Here is a 19222-nt window from a genome sequence, read left to right as displayed (position 1 = left end):
GCGTCATTTCCAAACCGAGCAAGCCGAGCATGATTGAACCATTTCCGAACCGAGCATGATTGCATCATTTGTGAACTGAGCATGATTGGGGTCAAACGGCGTCGCCGAGCAATCCCATTTGATCGGCAATTACTTCAACAGTCTTATCAATGGTCGTACAGCCATACTGACAGCCGCGTTCCCAGTGCCACGTGGCCTCACGCCATTAGTCCGTACAACCAGCTGTCTTGCATGCGCTGGAATTCAAACGGCGTAGCCGTTTTGGCCTTTTTCCCCCCTCTTTATGCACAACCCAAGAGTCATTCGAACTCTTCACTGTCCTTCTTCTTGAGCCGAAAGCCCTAGCTCCCAGAATCCTCTAACCTCTTCTGCCATTACTGTCTTTGTGCTTCACCCTCCGTTTCAGTTCCTTCCGCAGGCTACAATCAGGCTCTCGAGGTTGCATCCACCCTCGCATCTGCCACTGGTAAGTTCCATTAGCCTTCCTCGCATTTTCTATTTTCATTTCTCGAATTTGTTGTACCTGTTCTTTATTTTCGTGCCACTGTGCTCCGTGTCCTCTGCTTGGGACCTTTAAGGCTCTTCCTTTTTAGTCCCAATAATGCCACACCTTAGAAAAACTGGAACTGGTGGAGTGGAGGGGGCCTTCGTGCCCCTTGATTCACCAAGCCTCAAAGCCAAACCTCTGAACTTGATATGAACAGTTCGGATATGGACTGAACCGAGCTAAATGCTCATTTAGATCCGTAGGTAGAGCTATAGCCGAGCAAAAACTGTTTGTGGCCTCTCGCTGAGGCCGTAACCGAGCCGAACACAATTAGGTCAGTAAATAGACTGAACCGGGCCGAAAGCCTGAAATCTTTACTTGGTGCCTTGACCGAGCTGAAAGCTCGATTAGATCTGTCAATAGATTTGAACCGAGCTAAAACCTGCCTTGACCGAGCCGAAACGAGAACCAAATCAGGAAGGCTAAATCAGCCATGTCGTTTAGCCGAGGTAGAAGTTAGACCGGCCAGATACCCAAAAATCCTTTCACTGAGCAATTTCCAATAGGAGCCATGCAATTTATGCCGTGCTAACCCTTGGGATTATTTCTTAACAATGCAGAACAAACTAGGACCGACCAGGAGAGCAATATCACTGGTGGAGCTCAAAGACCAAGCAAAAACACCAACATTTTTGACTGAGATACAAAACCCAATAAGACCGAGATAGATGGGGAAGTACCGATATATGGTTAGCTCGCCCGGCGCGATGGCAGAGTTTCGTAGGGAGTACAACATTCCTGACGATGTCGTCTTAGAGCTCGCCAAAAAGGGAGACACCCCTTGGGGAGATCTAGACCGGTGCCCGTTCACGGTAGTTTTAATAGTTGAAGGTGGACTTCGCTTCCCGGTCCAACCCTTGATCTGCGAATTTTTGAGGCAGATAAGGCTTTGCCCGACCCAAGTCTCCAACAATACGTACAAGATAATAAATGGGGTCGCCGAGCTAAACCGGAGGCTCGGTCTCAATCTCGGTCTGGCTAAAATTTTCTACCAATATAGCCTCAGTAAGAATAAAGGTGGGTTTTGTTGGTACCTCAAAGTGAAGAAGGGCCGAGCAAAACTCATCGAGGGCAACCCGGACAAAGAGGCCAATGACGATGACTTCTTGTGGGTGTCTGGTCGATATGAAGACACCGAGGCACCCGTACCGGGATTGTATATTAGGAAAGATTTTGGCAGTGCCAGTGAGTAGTCCGGCTGACCACACTATATTCTTTCTGCATTTTTTTTTTAATATTATTTTTCATCGGTCTAACACTCGTCTTCTTTTGTAGATAAGCACTTAGCAGCAGATTACTACCGCGCTAATCAGGAGGCCATCGGAACCTTGTTGCGCCATCCGGCCGAGGAACGGGAGTCATCGAAACTCTTCGGCTTCGAACAGACCTACCACTACACTGCACCGCGCAAGAGCCGGGTTACCGACTTTCTACGTACGCTATCCCCAGAACCTGATCCAAACCTACCACCGATCAGACTTGTTCCTCTCACCGCCGAGCAAGAAATGGCGAAGATCTGGGCAATCAAGTCCATGATCACCGGAGAGAAAGGTGCGTCCCAACCACCAGAAGCAACCGGGGGAACATCCTCCACCCCAGTCGGGCAAACAGAATGAGCTGTGCTGGCATTAGCCAGCGAGCAGGCGGCTGGCCAGTCAAAGAAGAGGCAGAGGAAGGACCGATTAGGCCAACAATTGGTTGATGAAGACTCGGCCGAACACGTCTCAACCGAGCTGGGTGATCAGACCGATCAACAACTACCAGGGTCATCCCAGAGCCCAGCTACCCCCCCGGTCTGGGCACCCGAGTACAAATACCAGGGCCGGGCTGTCACTGCCACCGACTCGGTCTACGCCGACAAGGACCACTCGCTTGGTTTTAACATGACCAAGGGGTTGATCTTGCCCGCCGACATGAAAAAACATGACGAGCTTTCCGACCTAAAGGTCCTTCGCTCGGCGGCAAAATCCATAGTTTTGGTAAGTCGTTAGTCTCTTTTTTTTTCAAGTTATTGTTCGGTTATTGCTCGGTTGTCGGAATACTGACAATCTTGCATTTGCTTGCAGGCCGCGCAAAAGAACTATCTCGCCCACGAGCGCATGATCGCCGTGCGGCAGAGTCTGCGCGACGCCATTACGGAGAACAAGGCCCAAAAGGCCGAGATAGCCAAACTCAAGGCCGCGCAAGAGGCAATTGCGGCGGAGCGAGATATCCTGAGTCAAAAAGTCGACCGAGCTGATGTGGACAAACAATGGGCCGTGATGTCGACAAAGGCCAGGTAGCTCGCCGAGCTGAGGAAACTACGCGATGCGCACAAAGTAGAGAAAGACAAGGCCGTGGATGATGCCGAGAACAGGGGCTATGCTCAAGGCGAAAAAACGTATGAACGGCAAGTGCAGGCGACCAAGGACATCTTTTTCCAGTGCGGCTGGAAAGCTGCTGTGGAGAAAGTTGGCCTTGGTCAGGATGCTGACATGTTCATAAATCCACCTGCTGTCTTTATACCGCACTATATGCAGGCGTATGCCAGTGCCACTTAGAACCGGCTCATTGTAGAGGCAAGAAAAGAGGCCGAGGAAGAAGCTGCCGCTGCGTAAAAAGCCGAGCAGAATCCTCCCGAAGCATCTCAAGATGCAGAAGATGAAGTGGCTGATCGGGATGTTGCCGTGGTGGAAGATGTTGATGATGAAGCCGAGGAAAACTTGCCCGAGCACGATGTGGAGGAGGCCGAGCAGACTGCGCAAGTCGCCGAACAAACAGTCGAATTAGAGTTGGATTAAATCGTGCCTCTTTCTATTTTCTTTGCTTTGTTTTTGTTTCTTTTTGCTTGGTTTTGGAATGTAACCGGGCTATGTCCTCCCTTATGTACTGCAACTTTCTCAGTGAATGAAATTTTTGAACCTTTTGCTCGTTTAACTTCTATTGCTTTTTGGCTTCGACGTGCAAAATTTCCTTAAACGTGTTCAAACTTCAACTAGCAGCTCGGCTCCATTGATATTTCAAATGCACCTTTTTAATTTGCCGAGCAAAATCTGCTCGGCTCTAAATTGAGGGCTCATGTATGGGGCCGAGCAAAATCAGCTCGGCCTTGACGGGTTCTCAAACTTTATAAAATTCCAGTACTCCAATGTGACCGAGCAAAAACCAGCTCGCCCTTGCAGTTGGGTAGATCGCCAACATTTCACTTCTGTCGAGCAATTTCAGCTCGGCTTCTCATTAGTTGGACAAAACACCAACATGCCAAATTGGGCCGAGCAAAGTCAGCCCGGCCGCTACATTGGGCAAAACACCAATGTTTCATTTAAGTTGGTCATGTCGCCAACATTCCAGTTGGCCGAGCAAAACCCAGCTCGGCCCTTATGTGAATTGGTTCATTCGCCAATCATTTCTTTGGACAATGCACCAACTGTTTGTGCGGTCTATTTCCATTCCGGCGAGAGGAGATTAGTCCGGTCCCATTCAGGTCGGTCTCCTTGCCCCTGGCACCCATAATTGTCTTGTATCCTTGCGATGTCATTATACAGAGATGTAATACCAGACAACGAGAGGGCTATTTTTCATTATAAAATACCGTGCAATCTCTTACATCAAAATGCCAAGAGGCTCAAAGTTACATAAATCTAAACAACAAAAGCGATTACATCTTAAAAGTAAAAGACCTTAAGATTGGCTGCGTTCCAAGGTCGGGGGACAGCCTTGCCGTCCGAATCTTCCAAATGGTATGCCCCTTTGCCGGCAAGACCAATCACCTTGTATGGTCCTTCCCAATTTGCACCGAGCTTTCCTTCGCCAGGGACCACCGTGTTGCCAAGCACCTTTCTTAATACCCAGTCCCCAATCTTGAACAGCCTGGGATGCACGGCCTTGTTGTACTTTTTGGAGAGTTCTTGTTGATAAGCCGCTATATGGATCAATGCTCGCTCCCTCCTTTCTTCAGCAAGGTCCAGCTCCAATGCCACTGCTTCATTATTCAGATCTGGCTGGAAACTTTCAGAGCGGATGGTTGGCATGCCAATTTCCAACGGGATGACGGCCTCCATGCCATAGGCTAAAGCAAATGGTGTTTCCCCGGTCGACCGCCTTGGCGTAGTGCGGTATGCCCAGAGCACATTAGGGAGTTCTTCAGCCCACTTGCCCTTGGCCTTCTCAAGCCGCTTCTTCAGCCCGTCCAGGATGGTCTTGTTTGAGGTTTCTGCTTGACCATTTGACTGAGGATAGGCCGGCGTTGAATTGTAAAACTCGATCTTCAACTCTTCGCAAAATCCGCGAAAGAGTTTTCCATCGAATTGAGTGCCGTTATCCGAGATGAGGGCCTTGGGTATACCGAAACGGGTGATGACACTTTGCCATACAAACTTCTTCACATCCTTTTCCTTTATGGTCGCCAATGGCTCGGCCTCAACCCACTTCGTGAAGCAGTCAGTAGCGACGATGAAGAACTTCCGATTGCCCGGGGCCGCTGGGAGTGGCCCCACTATGTCCAATCCCCAGAGTGCGAACGGCCAAGGACTTGTAAGGGGAAGCAGTTCTCTTGCTGGCTGATGGATCTGATGAGTAAACTTCTGACATTTTTCACACCGGCGAACGTACTTCTGCGCGTCCGCTTGCATGCATGGCCACCGGTAGCCCTGAGAAATCGCTCGGTAGGCCAAAGATCTGCCCCCAGTATGGCTGCCGCAGATGCCTTCATGGATCTCATAGAGGAAGGCTTCCACCTTAGAGGGGTGAACACATTTCAAGTATGGCCCGGCAAAAGACTTCTTATATAAGGCTCCGGAAGGGGAGAGCCAAAACCACTCTGACTTGGCTCAGACCTTGTTGGTCGTCTTCTTTTCTTCAGGCAGAACTTTATCTCTCAGGAAGGCGATGATGGGATCCATCCAGGAAGGACCCAAGTCGGTGCAGAGTACCTTGGTTGATTCTGGTTCCACAATGCTTGGCCGGGGTAAAAATTCTATCATTAAGGGGTTGGGAAAAGCTATTTGAGTGGAAGCGAGTCTAGCCAATTTGTCAGCCGTGTTGTTTTCTTCGCGGTTGATTTGTTCCATCCTTATGGCGGCGAACTTCTTGATCTCTGCGCGTACCAGCGCCTGATACTTGGCCATTCTTTCATCCCTTGCTTCATACTCCCCTGAGACCTGATTGACCACCAACTTGGAATCACTGAATACCATAAGGGTTGTGGCTTTCATTCTCAGCGCGCTTCTTAGTCTGACAAGGAGGGCTTCATACTCAGCCTCGTTGTTGGATGCCGGGAAGCCGAGTGTAATTGCTTGCTCGATGATCAGCCCATCCGGTGAGGTCAGCACGATGCCCAGCCCGGCCCCATGCCTGTTGGATGCCCCATCGACGAAGAGCTTCCACATCTCGCCAATGAACAGCTTCCAACAGTCAGACGGGTTTTGAGAGGTTCTCAGTTCCAAGTCTTTGGTCGGCCTATTCTGGTCTTTTTCCTTGTCTTGGTTGGGTTCATCTTTGCCGGACTTTGTTAGTTCGGTTGTGCTTTGCCCTTCTCCTACTTGCGAGCCAACACTTGTTTTTGTTGCCAGAACCATGGGTTGTGCTAAATCCGCACCAACCAAATCAATCGGGCAGACTGGATGCATCCCAGGGGCAAATTCCGCCACAAAGTCAGCAAGTGCTTGAGCCTTGATTGCGGTGCGCGGTCGGAACTTGATGTCATATTGCCCTAATTCCACGGCCCATTTCAAAATTCTCCCAGTGAAGTCTGCCTTTTCAAAAAGCACCTTGAGCGGGAACTCGATTAACATAACTATTGTATCGGCATGAAAATAGTGTGCCAGTTTTCTTGACGCCATCATTAGGGCCAGCGCCAATTTTTCCAAGGGAAGATATCTCGTTTCGGCTGGGAGCAGAGTCTTGCTTACATAGAAGATCGGTAGGTGCTGGATGCCTTCAGCACGGACCAATACCGCGCTGACCGCGTGTTGAGAGACAGCCAAGTAGAGGTACAACTCTTCGCCCGGCTGAGGTGTGATCAAAATAGAGGCTGAGGAAAGATATGCTTTCAGGTCTGCTAGTGCGCGGTCGCACTCATCATCCCAGAAGAACTTGGACTTCAAAGTTTTAAAGAAGGGCCTGCAACGATCCGAAGACCGGCTGATAAATCTGTTCAACGCGGCTGCCATCCCGGCAAGATGTTGCACGTCCTTCGTAGAGTTAGGACGTTCTAGCTCTTGTATTGCCTTGATTTGTGATGGGTCGGCTTCGATTCCCCGGTTTGTAACTAGAAAACCCAAGAACTTCCCAGTGCCAACTCTGAAAGCGCATTTGGAGGCGTTCAGACGAAGCTTGTGATGCTTTAGGATGGCAAACATTTCTGCTAGGTCGGCGAGGTGTTGAGACTTCTCCCTACTCTTCACCACCATGTCGTCGATATAGGCCTCCATTGTTCGGCCCAAAAGAGGAGCGAACATCTTTGTTACCATCCTCTGAAAAGTTGCCCCGGCGTTCTTCAGTCCGAACGGCATGACTTTGTAACAATATAAGCCCCTATGAGTGGTGAACGATGTGATCTCTCGATCCGGTCTATATTTGGTGGTAGCCGCGATATGCGTCCAGGAAGCTAAACCTCTGATGGCCAGCGGTTAAGTCCACCAGCTGGTCAATTCGAGGGAGGGGAAAGCTATCCTTTGGGCAAGCACGATTGACAGCCTTGTAGTCAACGTAGACCCGCCACTTGCCGTTCTTCTTTGGAACCACCACCGTGTTGGATATCCATCGAGGGTATTGCACTTCTTCTATGGCCCCAGCTTCCAACAGGTTCTTCACTTCTTCCGCTACCACCTCAGCATGGTGCAAGGCAGAGCGGCGTGTCCTTTGGATGACGGGCCGTGCATCAGGGTAGACATTCAACTGATGGCAAATGAAGCTTGGGTCAACGCCAGGCATATCGTAAGGTGTCCACGCAAAGGCCTCCAAATTAGAAGTCAAGAATTTGACGTAATCTAACCGCTCGGCGCTTGACAAAGATGATCCCAAGAGGAAGAACTTAGTCGGGTCGTCCTCGTCGATGCGCACTTCAACCAAATCCTCTACCGATTTTTCCTCGGCCTTCCTTCCTACGTCTTCAAGGACCTCCTTCCCCTTGGGCCCCTCAATCATCTGGACAAACCCTTTGGCTGCTCGGCTGCCATTTACCGCAATGAAACATTGTTTTGCCATCACCTGGTCTCCCCAAACCTCTTCAATTTGCCCGGTGGGTGCCGGAAAGCGCATAACTTGATGGAAGGTAGACGCAACTGCTTGCATGGCGTGCAACCACCCCATGCCCAAAATTAAGTTGTATGTGGATGAAACTTTTAGCACCCAAAATTCCACATGCTTTACTACAGAACCCGCTCTGACCGGCAAAATGATCTTTCCGATTGGTCACTCTGGTTGAGAGTTGAAACCAACCAAGGGGGACATCGCGGGAGCCAAGTCTTTGTCCTCCAGCTTCATTTGCTTAAAAGCATCATAATACATAATTTCGACCGAACTCCCTTGGTCGATCAAGATTCTTTTAATGTCAAAGCCTTTGACGCGAAGAGTTACCACTAAGGCATCATTGTGGGGCACCTGGATCCTTTCTAAATCCTTGCTTGTAAAGGTAATGACGTATTTTGGCTCGATTTTCCCCCTCTTCACAGTGGGCTGAACAGAGAGCACTTCCCTCATATGCTCGGCCTTCTTGGTCATCCCTCTCAGCTTGCAGACCCTGGTTGGTTCAATGATACCATGGATAACGTTGATTACACCTTGCGAGGCCGCATCCAGGGTGGCTAGGCCGTTTGGCTCGGCTTGCCCTGATGGTGCGGCCTTCATTTCCCCGTCTATGTATTGGTCAAGATGTCAGCCGCCACCAACTCATCCAAGTGTTGTTTGAGCGGCAAGCAGTCCTCCGTTCGGTGGCCCCGTTCTTCATGGAAGGTGCAGCGATATTTTGAATTGAAGCCCCTCTGCGCACTCCCCAACTTGGCCGGCCAACGGACGAAGGGTTCACCTCGAATCTCGCCCAAAATGCGATAAATGGGGATTTTAAAGACCGTGGTGATTCCAGTCCGTGCCTTCAATTTTCTTTTGGCATCCTTCGCTGCATCACGGGGAGTGTCAGCCCGGTTATTTCGGCGGCCCTTGTTTCTGTCATCACGGTTTGAACCATGGCGTTGATCTTTTGACCGGTTGTTTGGGCGGTTATCCTCCTGCCCAACCGAGTGAACTTTCCCCGCCACCCTTCTGTCCCCCGCGACCGGATTAGCCTTCTCGGTCGCGGAGGCGGCATCATCCTCCACGCGAATGTGCTCATTGACCCGCTGCATCAATGACTCCATGGTTGTGGGTTGATGCATCGTGAGTGAATCTCGCAGCCTATGTCCGACTGGGAGACCCCGTTTGTATTGAGTGATTGCCAGATTGGTGGAGCAGTCGAGGATCTCATTGTAAGTTTCCCAGTATTTCGCATTGTATGCCTTCAATGAACATCCAGACTCCATCTTAACGCCCAGGAGATGGTCGATCTCCTTCGGCGTTCGTGTGTTGGTTTTGAATCTGGTGACGAAGGCTTCCGCTAGTTGCTGTCACCCCTCAATACTCCCATTTGGGAGCCTTTTGAACCAGTTCAAACCCAGCTCTCCCAAGCTTGCTGGGAATATGAGGCACATCAAGGCGTAGTTGCGCCGGTGGCCAGCCATTACTTGCCGGTAATGGCTCACATGCATGTACGGATCCGTCTTGCCGTCGTACAAAGTGAACTTTGGCTGGTGGAATCTGGCGGGGAGTGGTGTACTCTCAATCTCTGGAGACAGCGGCGTGGCTGTAAGTCGCGCCAGCTCTTTGTCCACCAGCGCAGGGGCCATCGCTTTGGGGGCTGGCATCGCCACTTCCTCACTACCATGAACTGGAGCGCTCAACCTCTGCAATGCCGGCACTCTCCGAGCCTCCCGACGGCGTGCCCTCTCCTCCAATACATCCCTCAAGTCTCTGGAACGTGTGGAGAAAGAGGATCGCGAAGTCGGCGTCGGGCGTGAGGGGCGGTAAGTGTTGTCGCGAGAGAGGGACCTGCTCTCTCTTTGGTCGGAATCTCCAACCCCATAGTTCCTGGTGATGGAGAGAGAGTGAGTCCTTCCCTGGCGGCGACTGCTACAACGAGGGGACGGGGTGCGCTCACTAAGGTTGCCCTCTCCAGCAACACCCTGCCCTTTAATCTGGCGTTTCAGCAGCTCCATCTTCGCCGCCATCCTACGAATGAGGGCGTCTTGGTCCTTGAGTTTGTGCTCCAGGCGCTGCGCATGGGACTCCCCCCGGCGTCGGCGGCCCTCTGGACTCTGCGAGCGATCAGTACTCCTTCCGCGTTTGTCTCGCGCACCTCGCGAAGAAGTCTCTAAGCCCGCCATGGCTGGAATATTCGGGGGGCCTTCTCTCAAGCGGACATACTCCGGTGTGACACCATCGACAACGGACAGTGGGGCTTCGTCGTTGTTGGCCATGGAAATGGTCGAAGAAGCTCAAAGAACAAGGGTTGAGTACCAAAGACTTCCCACAGACGGCGCCAATTGTACGGAGGCGAAATATCCTCTGCTTTCCGTACTCCTTGGACGTCAAGCTTCTCGTGATGGCGTCTATCTCTGCAACACAGAAATGGTGAGCTGCCCGGTGGTGGTGTGCCGGATAAACCCTCCGACGATCAAGTCAAACCACTGGAGGAAGAAGAAGGCTATCAGAGAGAGAGAGAGTGTTAGTGATAGAGTGAATTTTTCATACCTCTAACGTTCCTCTTTCCTTCTATTTCTAGGCTGGCCGTGCAGCCTCAAGACTGTGCGCGCACTATCTCTGCTGTTCTTCCCTGGACAGGTGACAGTGCTCGCCTCTCACCACCTTACGCGTGTAAAGGCTTAGTCCTCTTACCAGTACGCGCAGAACTGTCCAACGGTATTGATGCGTGCGTGGAGCAGATGTCCTCTCCCTCACGCCATTGGCCCAGGTGGCACACCTAACTGGAGTACCACAACCGGCCTATCCCTTGTGGAGAACTGTCACCACATGCACGCAACCGAGCTATGTGTCGCCAGCCTGCCCCTTTGGCAAAGGGGCCGAGGGGTGATGCTCATGACCGGGCTGATATTGACAGGTTTATTGTGGCTTACCAGTTCCGAGGCATGCCGGCCTCCATCCGTTCTACCTTCATCCGAGGTTATCTGGGATCTGTCCATCTCGGCTAACCGTTCAAAGGCATGTCGGCCTTCGCCTCGTCCTTGGTTTAGCCCGAGCTACCCGTAGCCCAGTCTCGCCACTCGACTGCGTGCCCTGCCAAATGTCTACAAGTCACAGCTCGGCCGGGCGTAGTTCACGCCTGGTCTGCTGATCTTCTTGACCGAGCAAAACAGATCCACCGGCCGTCTCAGTAGAGGAAATAGCGCGGCGCCGCGAAGTTTGTCACGACCGGCACTGTCGTAGCTCGGCCGTACTAATGGTGCAAATCTCCCCTCTCATGAATCATTGTTGAAATTGTTTTTCGATGAACAGTGCATTTTCTCCACAAATTTCACATTGTGATGACCCCCCTTCGATCGTGACCCAAGCAAAATCATGGTACAAGGCCAATAAACTACTAATCGATCTTACTAATTAGGTTTAATTTTTATTAAATCCTATTAAAAATAATTCTTCATAAAATCGTCGTTAAAAATAATTACATATGACAATTTTTTACATATTTCACTAAAAATTAATAATTAATGATTTTTTTTATCACGATTTTTATAAATTGTCACTAAAATTTATAATTAGTGACATTTTTCTATGATAATTTTCAAATTACTATTAAAAGTTAAAAATTAATAACTTTTTTTATAATATTTTTTTTAAAAATTATCACTAAAATTTATAATTAATAATATTTTTTACAACAATGATTCATCCCCTTTTTTTCCCACCCCCTTTGACCCCCTCTCTCTCTCATTGGTTACATTTTCTTTTTCTTTTTCTTTTTTTTCCTACTCCTCCAATCAGCACCCGCCACGTGACAAAAGGAGGTGACGGGGTGACCTCCAAAAGGGGTCCCAAGCATTATTCTATTTTTTATTACAAAATTTTTAAATCATGGTTAAAAATTTATAATTAATAATATTTTGTGGTAGTGTTGGATGAAACACATATCAGCTACTCCTCTATTGCTCTCTACAGAAGAAACCCTACACAGAAGAGAAGCCTCCTCAACCGGAATGGACCTTTCCACTGCGGAGGAAGCTCCATCAGACGGCGGCGTAGTGGCTGAGAAAACAGCAGAAGAGCTGGTGGCGAAAGCCATTGCCCCCGTGAAGAAGGAGTTTCTTCGTCCTCCGCCCATCAGACCTTCCACCAGTAACCACCTCACCAACGCTGTCGCTTCAAATTCAAATTCAAACTCAAACTCAAACCTTCTCAAGGAGAAGAAATCTAAAAGACAACTCAAAAGAGAGCGCCTTCAGGTCCCTCCACTCTCTCTCTGTCATAGCGAATGTTAAGTTTAGGACTATACACAGGAATGAGATGCAGGCATTTTGTTAAATTTATTGGTTGATTATTATTATTTTTAATTTATTAAGAGTCATTAGTTTTAGGGTGCAAACAAGCCGAGTATAGCCGATTAATTGGTCATTAAAAAACTTAAAAGACGTATTAATGAGCCAAAAATGAGTTGAGCTATGGTAGTTTGTTTTTTTATATTTATTTATATAGTGTATATATGCTTATCAAGCCGAGTAGTGGTTGTTCAAGCTTTGCCTGAAAACTTAAACGAGTTTTATAATTTGTTCAAATTTAGTTTGTTTACCTAATGAGTCGATTTTGAACAAGTTTTTAATGAGCCGAGCTAGGGCAGCTTGCTTCATCTTGCAGCCCTAGTTACTTTGTTGTACGAATGCCATTGTAGCAGGCGTATTTAGCTACGCTGCTAATGGACCTTCATTTTCATGTTGTGATTTGGTAATATGCTAATTTTGTATGCAAGCTGGGTGGTGTAATAATACCATATCATATGTTTATGACGGCGTTGCAGTGGTGCTTGTAATGGGTTTATTGTGTATTTTGAAATTGAGCTTCAAAGTTACGATTTTGCTCATCAATTATGCATATATATATATATATATATATATATATATATATTTTTGGGTAGAAATTCAATTTTCAATTATTGCATAGTCAAATAAGGTACTCTGAAATCTCTCACAGGAAAAGAAATCTGCGCTACATCTCTGTCCCGAGGTTGCAAGAAGTGGAGATGTTACTTCATGCCCTTACAGTGATAAGTGCCGCTTCAGCCACGATGTAGAAGCCTTCAAGGCTCTGGTAAAGAAACAACGATTCCCTAGACAATTTGTATTTGCTGAATGATCGTTTTGTGTGTATTATCTCATTTAACTCTCATAATGAAATTGATGTTTTGAATGCAGAAACCAGCTGATATACAGGGAGACTGTCCTTTCTTGAGCACTGAAGGACCATGTCCTTATGGTATGGCATGTAGATTTTCAAGTACACATAAAGATGATTTTACTGCTGAAGCTTTGAATGGTCAGAAGAAGAGCTCCGAGATGAATGGTTTGAACAAAGATGTCCAGAAGCTTCTGTGGAAAAACAAAATGAAGTTTCCCAAGGCTGATGCTCAACTAAAACTTCTTGGCCTTCTGGTATGAGCAGACAGTATTATATATTTCTTCTCAATTTTCCCCACCCTTTCCTCCCCTTCTCCCCTGTTTCTGCATTTTATAAGGTCTAGGGTGTTCTTGTAGGTGCCATATTGAATCAATCCATTGTTTTTGTCATAGCATTTCAAGAAATGTTGATTAGTATTATGTGATTAACCAAAATCATTTTGATATAAAAGGTTGGGTCTAACAAATAAATTTGTTTAGTAGATAGAAGGAACACAAAGGACTCATTTTAGACCCTGTTGAGGGTGATGGATTGAATCTATATCTACTTGGAATCTCCTTATGTAATGGTCTCTTTTTTGTTTCTTATTTTCATTAGCAATCTCTTTTGCAGTTCATTGGTAGTTTTTGTGCTTTTATATTCTGGTACTTTAATAATTAAATTTGATTATGCTGGCGTTTCGTTTTGGCAAGCAAGGATCCTTAAGTGTTCCCTCTCTACCAATTCCATTTGAGTTCGTTAATGATTTAGTATTCCAAGTGCAGGTCAAGATGAACTCAAAACACGAAAAGTTATCAGATAAGGAGGAAAGTGATCAAACTACTTCAAATGGGTCTCCTGCTACTGAAGTTAACAGTTGTGAAGTGGCCGGTAACTCAAATAATAATGTGGATAACCCTCCACAACTGCCAGAGAAAGATGATTGTGCAGATGGTACATTTGCTTCTGATGAACTTAGACCACTGAAAAAAGCAAAATCTTCAGCAGATGAAAATCATAGTTCTAATGAATTAAATAATGGTTTGTTCAATTTCAATGGAATGTGTTATTTTGTACATCTAATATGTTCATCTAACAGATACACTACTTACATATGTGATACTGGACAGGTGACAGTGTCCTGGCGAAAGATGTTGAGGAAAGCTGCCCTCAAGCGGAATCAGGAACTACAACTGACTGTATTCCGGCAGAAACTGATGGAAGCCTAAAATTACACCCACGTGAGAAGAAGCTTATTGATTTCAGAGAAAAGCTATATCTTGCACCCTTGACCACAGTTGGGAATCTTCCTTTCCGAAGGGTTTGCAAGGTGTTAGGAGCTGATGTAACATGTGGTGAGATGGCAATGTGCACAAATCTCTTGCAGGTTCATAATCTGTTTTTGCAACCAAATTTCTTATTGAATACAGGGCTTCTCTTCACATTTGATGCCAACTTTTTGGTTCTTGATGTTTTAATATTAGCTGTCCTGGATTTCAGAATATTTTGTATTTATGAATTGAATTAGTTATTTTAATTTTTCCCTGCGCCATCTCTTTCATAAATTGTTCCAACTTCTCTTTGGTATTTGTTTTATACTTTTCTTTCTGGATAGTGAGTGCAGTCCTTTTGGAACTTAGTCAACTTGAAATTTAAGAAATATTATATTTCGTAGGTAGACATTACATTTTGGATCCACACACACCGGGGGATGTATGTTTGTATAATTGTATGTATATACTGTTTTTGAGCCTATATAGAAATTTATGTATTTTGGTGTTACTGTTATATACAATGCATCTGATCTAGTCTACATTTTGACATGGAAATGTTCTGTCCCCAATCTTGGTGAGCAACACATTGTATTTTAATGCGGATAATATATAGGTAAACCAAACCAAATCAAGTCTTAAGTCCCATCAAATAGGGTCGGCAACATGAATCTTTCTTCTTCACGCGGCTTTATCAAAGGCCATTTCGTTAGCGGATAATATATGGGTGCTACCATGAAATGATGATTTAGTCATTCTACTCTCAATCTCCGTGGAAGTGTTCTCTGTATTATTCACTTATGTTTCCTATGCAAAATTTTTTGAGTTCAATGTGTCATAATTTACTGTTGTTTGTAAAAACAGGGTCAGGCTTCAGAATGGGCGCTGCTTAGACGTCATTCATCTGAGGATTTGTTTGGGGTTCAGATATGTGGGGCATATCCTGATACTGTTACACGAGCTGTTGAACTTGTTAATCAGGAATGTACAGTGGACTTCATTGATATCAATATGGGTTGCCCAATTGATATTGTTGTTAACAAGGGTGCTGGATCAGCTCTTCTTACAAAACCAATGCGGATGAAAAGCATTATACAAGCAGCTTCTACTACAGTTGACAGACCTATTACTGTTAAGGTACTTAATAACATTTAAATTAAGCTAAAATGAATGGCAACTTTATATAGCTAATAATAATTTAGATGTTTTTCAATTTTCAATCCTCAACTTATCTTTTATCTTTGTGATTTAAACTAACGTTGTTCTTTCTTCAGTGAGCTTGTCTGATATGCATCATGATGCTCTAGGTACGAACAGGTTATTTTGAGGGAAGAAGACGCATTGATTCGTTAATTGAAGATATTGGACAATGGGGAGCCAGTGCAGTAACGATACACGGGCGATCGCGTCAGCAACGGTATAGCAAGCTTGCTGATTGGGAATACATCTACCAGTGTGCAAGAAAGGCCCCTGATACTTTGCAAGTCCTGGGGAACGGTGATGTCTTTTCATATTTAGACTGGAATCAGAACAAGTCCAGTTGCCCTGAACTTTCTACATGTATGATTGCTCGAGGTGCATTAATTAAGGTTTGCATTTATAGCTTTGAATTGCCTTGATTTTTATTGATTGTTTTTCCAAATAATTTATTTGTGTGCACTTTTGAACTCTACTATTTGAGGTCTGTAATTTATGAAACATGAATATTATCAGCTCTTGTTTGCAGCCTTGGATATTTACTGAAATGAAGGAGCAGAGAACTTGGGACATCAGTTCTGGAGAACGTTTAAATATTTTAAAGGATTACATACGTTTTGGGCTAGAACATTGGGGCTCTGATGCTAAAGGTGTGTGATATACTATATGATTATTTCCATTTGTTATTGGATAATGCTAATTACATTTGTATCCAGTTAAGAAAAATGTAAATGATTCGGACCAGACCAACCCATAACAGAACCAGATGGTATTGATGCAACCAAGGAGTGGCCCCATTTGGGCAACTCGTCAAGCTGATTCAAAGGAGGTCAATTTGGTTGATTTATTGGGTGGTATCACTTGCTTCTCAAGCTTAAATGATGCCTGGGAAATATGGCTTCTATATCACCCTTATATTGACAGTCAATATGAAGTTATTTATGGTGCTTGAGCACTTAACTGGTACATCACCTAAGACACCTTAGTTTAAATGGCGTATGGTATATAACATAGTAATATTACTATTATTACCATTTGACAAGCATACATTGTTCTTTATGCACCTAGTCTTACAGCTGGGACAACCATGTTTAAGCTTAAAGAGATTCAATCTGTAGTATGTTGAGCCACCTGATTCATTTGAGGTCATTTTTAACTATTTATTTCCAAGAGACAGCCAAGGACAATTTTTGTTTTTGCATAAATAATTTCTAGGCCATGTTGGCCTCTCACTGTGCATGGGGTAACTCTTTCTTGTTGCATCAATTTTTTTTTTGTCCTAAAATCAGCTGCATAAAGAATAGTGTCTCTCTAGCATTGCTGTTTCCTTCATCGGTGGGTGGTGCTGAACCTTTTTTCTTATCCTTTGGCTAAATTTAATTGTTTGAGGAAAGGGTTCCCAAGTGTTGGTTCAGTATATACAGTATTAACAATTCAAATATTAGAATACCAGATGGCATAACCAACATAAAATATCCATGTTTTCTGGCCACAATGTTTGTGGAATTTGTTTGATGACACATGAGAGCATGATTGGTTTTTGCCAATATTGACTCCTCACGCCTACGGCGTAGTGGACAGTTTTGATCTTTTAGTGGATATGGGACATGAGACTCATGTGGCATTTGAAGCGAAATGCTTGGCCACTGAGATTTGGACTATAGGGTTAGAGTTTGAAGGCCTATGCTCTAGAATCTAGAATTAGTGACCCCTTTCATGACAGTAACAAAAGTACGAGGATGAATATATGATGCCTTCTAAAACAATTCAGTTCTCATTCAAAACACATTATTCTTGTTTTAATTAGTACACATATCGTGTCCATTTTCTTTCTTTCTCCCTTTTTATTTTTATATTTTGTCAATAGTCAGATGCAAACCAAAGCATTTGTCCAAAACCTTTTGACGTGCCTTGTGTGGAACATGGTTATGTGGGTAACCCTGATATCCGTATTGTAACTGCAGGTGTGGAGACAACTCGGTACTTCTTGTTGGAATGGCTTAGTTACACACACAGGTACATCCCCGTTAATCTTTTGGATGTTATCCCACAACGACTGAATTGGCGGCCACCCTCGTACTTTGGTCGTGATGATCTCGAGACTCTAATGGCTTCAGAGTCTGCAGCTGATTGGGTATGCAATTACCTTATTAGTCAGTGGTTTAATGATTTTTGTTGCTCTTGTTATGTTAATATTCACTTGTTATATTTCTTATGCAGATTAGGATATCTGAGATGTTACTTGGCAAGGTTCCTGATGGCTTTACATTTACACCGAAGCATAAATCTAATTCTTATGACAGAGCAGAAAATGGCTGATTTTGTGTGTCACATGTGGTGGTTGTGGTGAACATGATACTAGTTCTTGTTTCACCGAAATGGTTCTTGCACTCTCAGCTCACTATGGCGTTTATGTGGATGCTGATATTGGACCTGGGGCTGGGCATGCATGCTGCTTGATTATGTTCATGGAGCGATGAAAATGAGCGAGTTTGTTACAATAACATTGACATTGTAGTGCGAATTGAGGCTTTGTGGACAAGCGGTTTTTAAATATAAAAAATCACGGAGATGCTATTCATTGAGAATGAAAACAAACTACTGTATTCAGATGAAATTATTGTTGAAATTTATGCTTATTTGTTCAGGAAGATGCCATTGGTAGAAAATGAAAGCAAAGAACTGTTATTCAGATGAACTTATTGCTGAGATTTATGCTTCGGGACCGATACATAGGATTACTGTCTCGATCTTGTATAATTACTTGTTTGCATGTAGGAATGGCAACACGGTAGAGTGGAGTGGGACCAAGTTTGTGGTGTTTCGTCCTTGTGGGTATATTGGGTTGACGGGAGGGGTGTTGGGGTAATTTGCTGCCCGTACTTTATTTGTGTCTCTTGGGAAATTTTATTTCCACATATAAAATTCTCACTCCATATACTTAATGAAAAAAAAAAAAATTAATTATATTTTTATTTAAAAATAAAAATATCAAAATATCCTTTCATCTTCCACATTCAAAATTCTAGTGTCCAAGCCACTCAAAAAAATTTAACCCTAACCAGTTGCTGCACCACTGTCGGCCTCCTCTCTTGACCACCTCAGTAGGGTATGAAATCAATATTAGGTTACGAGCAACAACTCTATTTGTGTGGTAGCAGATCAAGCATTGTTGATGATAACATGTTTCCACATAGATATAGAGAGGTGAGCCACTTTAATATAGAAAAGAAACAAGTGTAATCAATGGTTAGAAACCATTTAAAAAACTTATCTAGAGAGATAAAGTTAGGTATATCAAGTTTGTACATTTTCTTTTCAAAATAAATTATATCAATTAAGGTGCAATACAAATGTGACCTCTCTAGTTGTATAAGCAATAAAAAGTTTGGAAACAGTGCATCATAGTATTTTGAAACAAACTACGACGACAGCTATGGTGAATGTGGCAATAGTGACTAGTTAGAGCTAGAGATTAAGGTTAGTGATGGAAGGATAAAGAAGAGGGTATTTTTGGTATAAAGGATTATGTTCAAATTCATTAAGTGTGTTATCTCAGATGTGATGTGCACAAAAATAAAAGAGTAGGTGAAAATTTCCCTTGTTCCTTGCCTCAAAGAAAAGGGGAAGGGGATGACATTTATTTCTTCCACCCTGGTTTTCTTGCCTTGAAGATCAAGTGATACTTTCAAGATCAAAGACAAACATAATTTGGCCTGAATCTCAATTTTCTTTACAGATCAAACAATTTTTGATATGTCAAAAAAATCGACCTGGACAATGATCCAAGAAATTTGATCGAGTGGAACAAAGA

At 44.8% G+C, this 19222-nt stretch overlaps 4 protein-coding genes across 6 annotated transcripts; 1 reads left to right on the top strand and 3 right to left on the bottom strand.

The window, feature by feature from the left end:
• Positions 1-4191: 4191 nt before the first annotated feature.
• On the bottom strand, positions 4192-4587 carry LOC145791246 (uncharacterized). The gene has a single exon (XM_082871575.1). It carries the CDS (start codon positions 4585-4587, stop codon positions 4192-4194), a length of 396 nt encoding a protein of 131 aa, XP_082727701.1.
• A 768-nt stretch (positions 4588-5355) lies between these two features.
• LOC145791245 (uncharacterized) lies at positions 5356-6936 on the bottom strand. Its single transcript, XM_082871574.1, has one exon. It carries the CDS (start codon positions 6934-6936, stop codon positions 5356-5358), a length of 1581 nt encoding a protein of 526 aa, XP_082727700.1.
• Positions 6937-7022: 86 nt separating this feature from the next.
• On the bottom strand, positions 7023-7837 carry LOC145791244 (uncharacterized). Its single transcript, XM_082871573.1, has 2 exons — positions 7166-7837; positions 7023-7040 (listed from the first exon to the last, which is right to left on the bottom strand). The coding sequence occupies exons 1-2, from the start codon at positions 7835-7837 to the stop codon at positions 7023-7025; spliced, it is 690 nt and encodes a 229-aa protein (XP_082727699.1).
• A 3801-nt stretch (positions 7838-11638) lies between these two features.
• Positions 11639-18100, top strand: LOC114278563 (tRNA-dihydrouridine(47) synthase [NAD(P)(+)]-like). Of its 3 annotated transcripts, none has more exons than XM_028220641.2 (10): positions 11639-12015; positions 12758-12874; positions 12979-13215; positions 13726-13894; positions 14071-14327; positions 15076-15348; positions 15519-15800; positions 15938-16058; positions 17373-17542; positions 17629-18100. In XM_028220641.2, exons 1-10 carry the CDS (start codon positions 11692-11694, stop codon positions 17725-17727), a joined length of 2049 nt encoding a protein of 682 aa, XP_028076442.1. In that variant the 5' UTR covers positions 11639-11691; the 3' UTR covers positions 17728-18100. The 3 variants fall into 3 exon arrangements, 2 of the variants coding, with proteins under 2 accessions (XP_028076442.1, XP_028076441.1); XR_003634959.2 differs by having other exon boundaries at positions 11677-12015; positions 13726-13981; positions 15925-16058; XM_028220640.2 differs by having other exon boundaries at positions 11677-12015; positions 13726-13981.
• The last annotated feature ends 1122 nt before the right edge of the window (positions 18101-19222 follow it).

The sequence above is a fragment of the Camellia sinensis genome, chromosome 5 (assembly GCF_055761805.1).
Source record: "Camellia sinensis isolate YWXY chromosome 5, ASM5576180v1, whole genome shotgun sequence".
NCBI lineage: Eukaryota > Viridiplantae > Streptophyta > Magnoliopsida > Ericales > Theaceae > Camellia > Camellia sinensis.
This window is presented reverse-complemented; position numbering and strand designations above follow the sequence as displayed.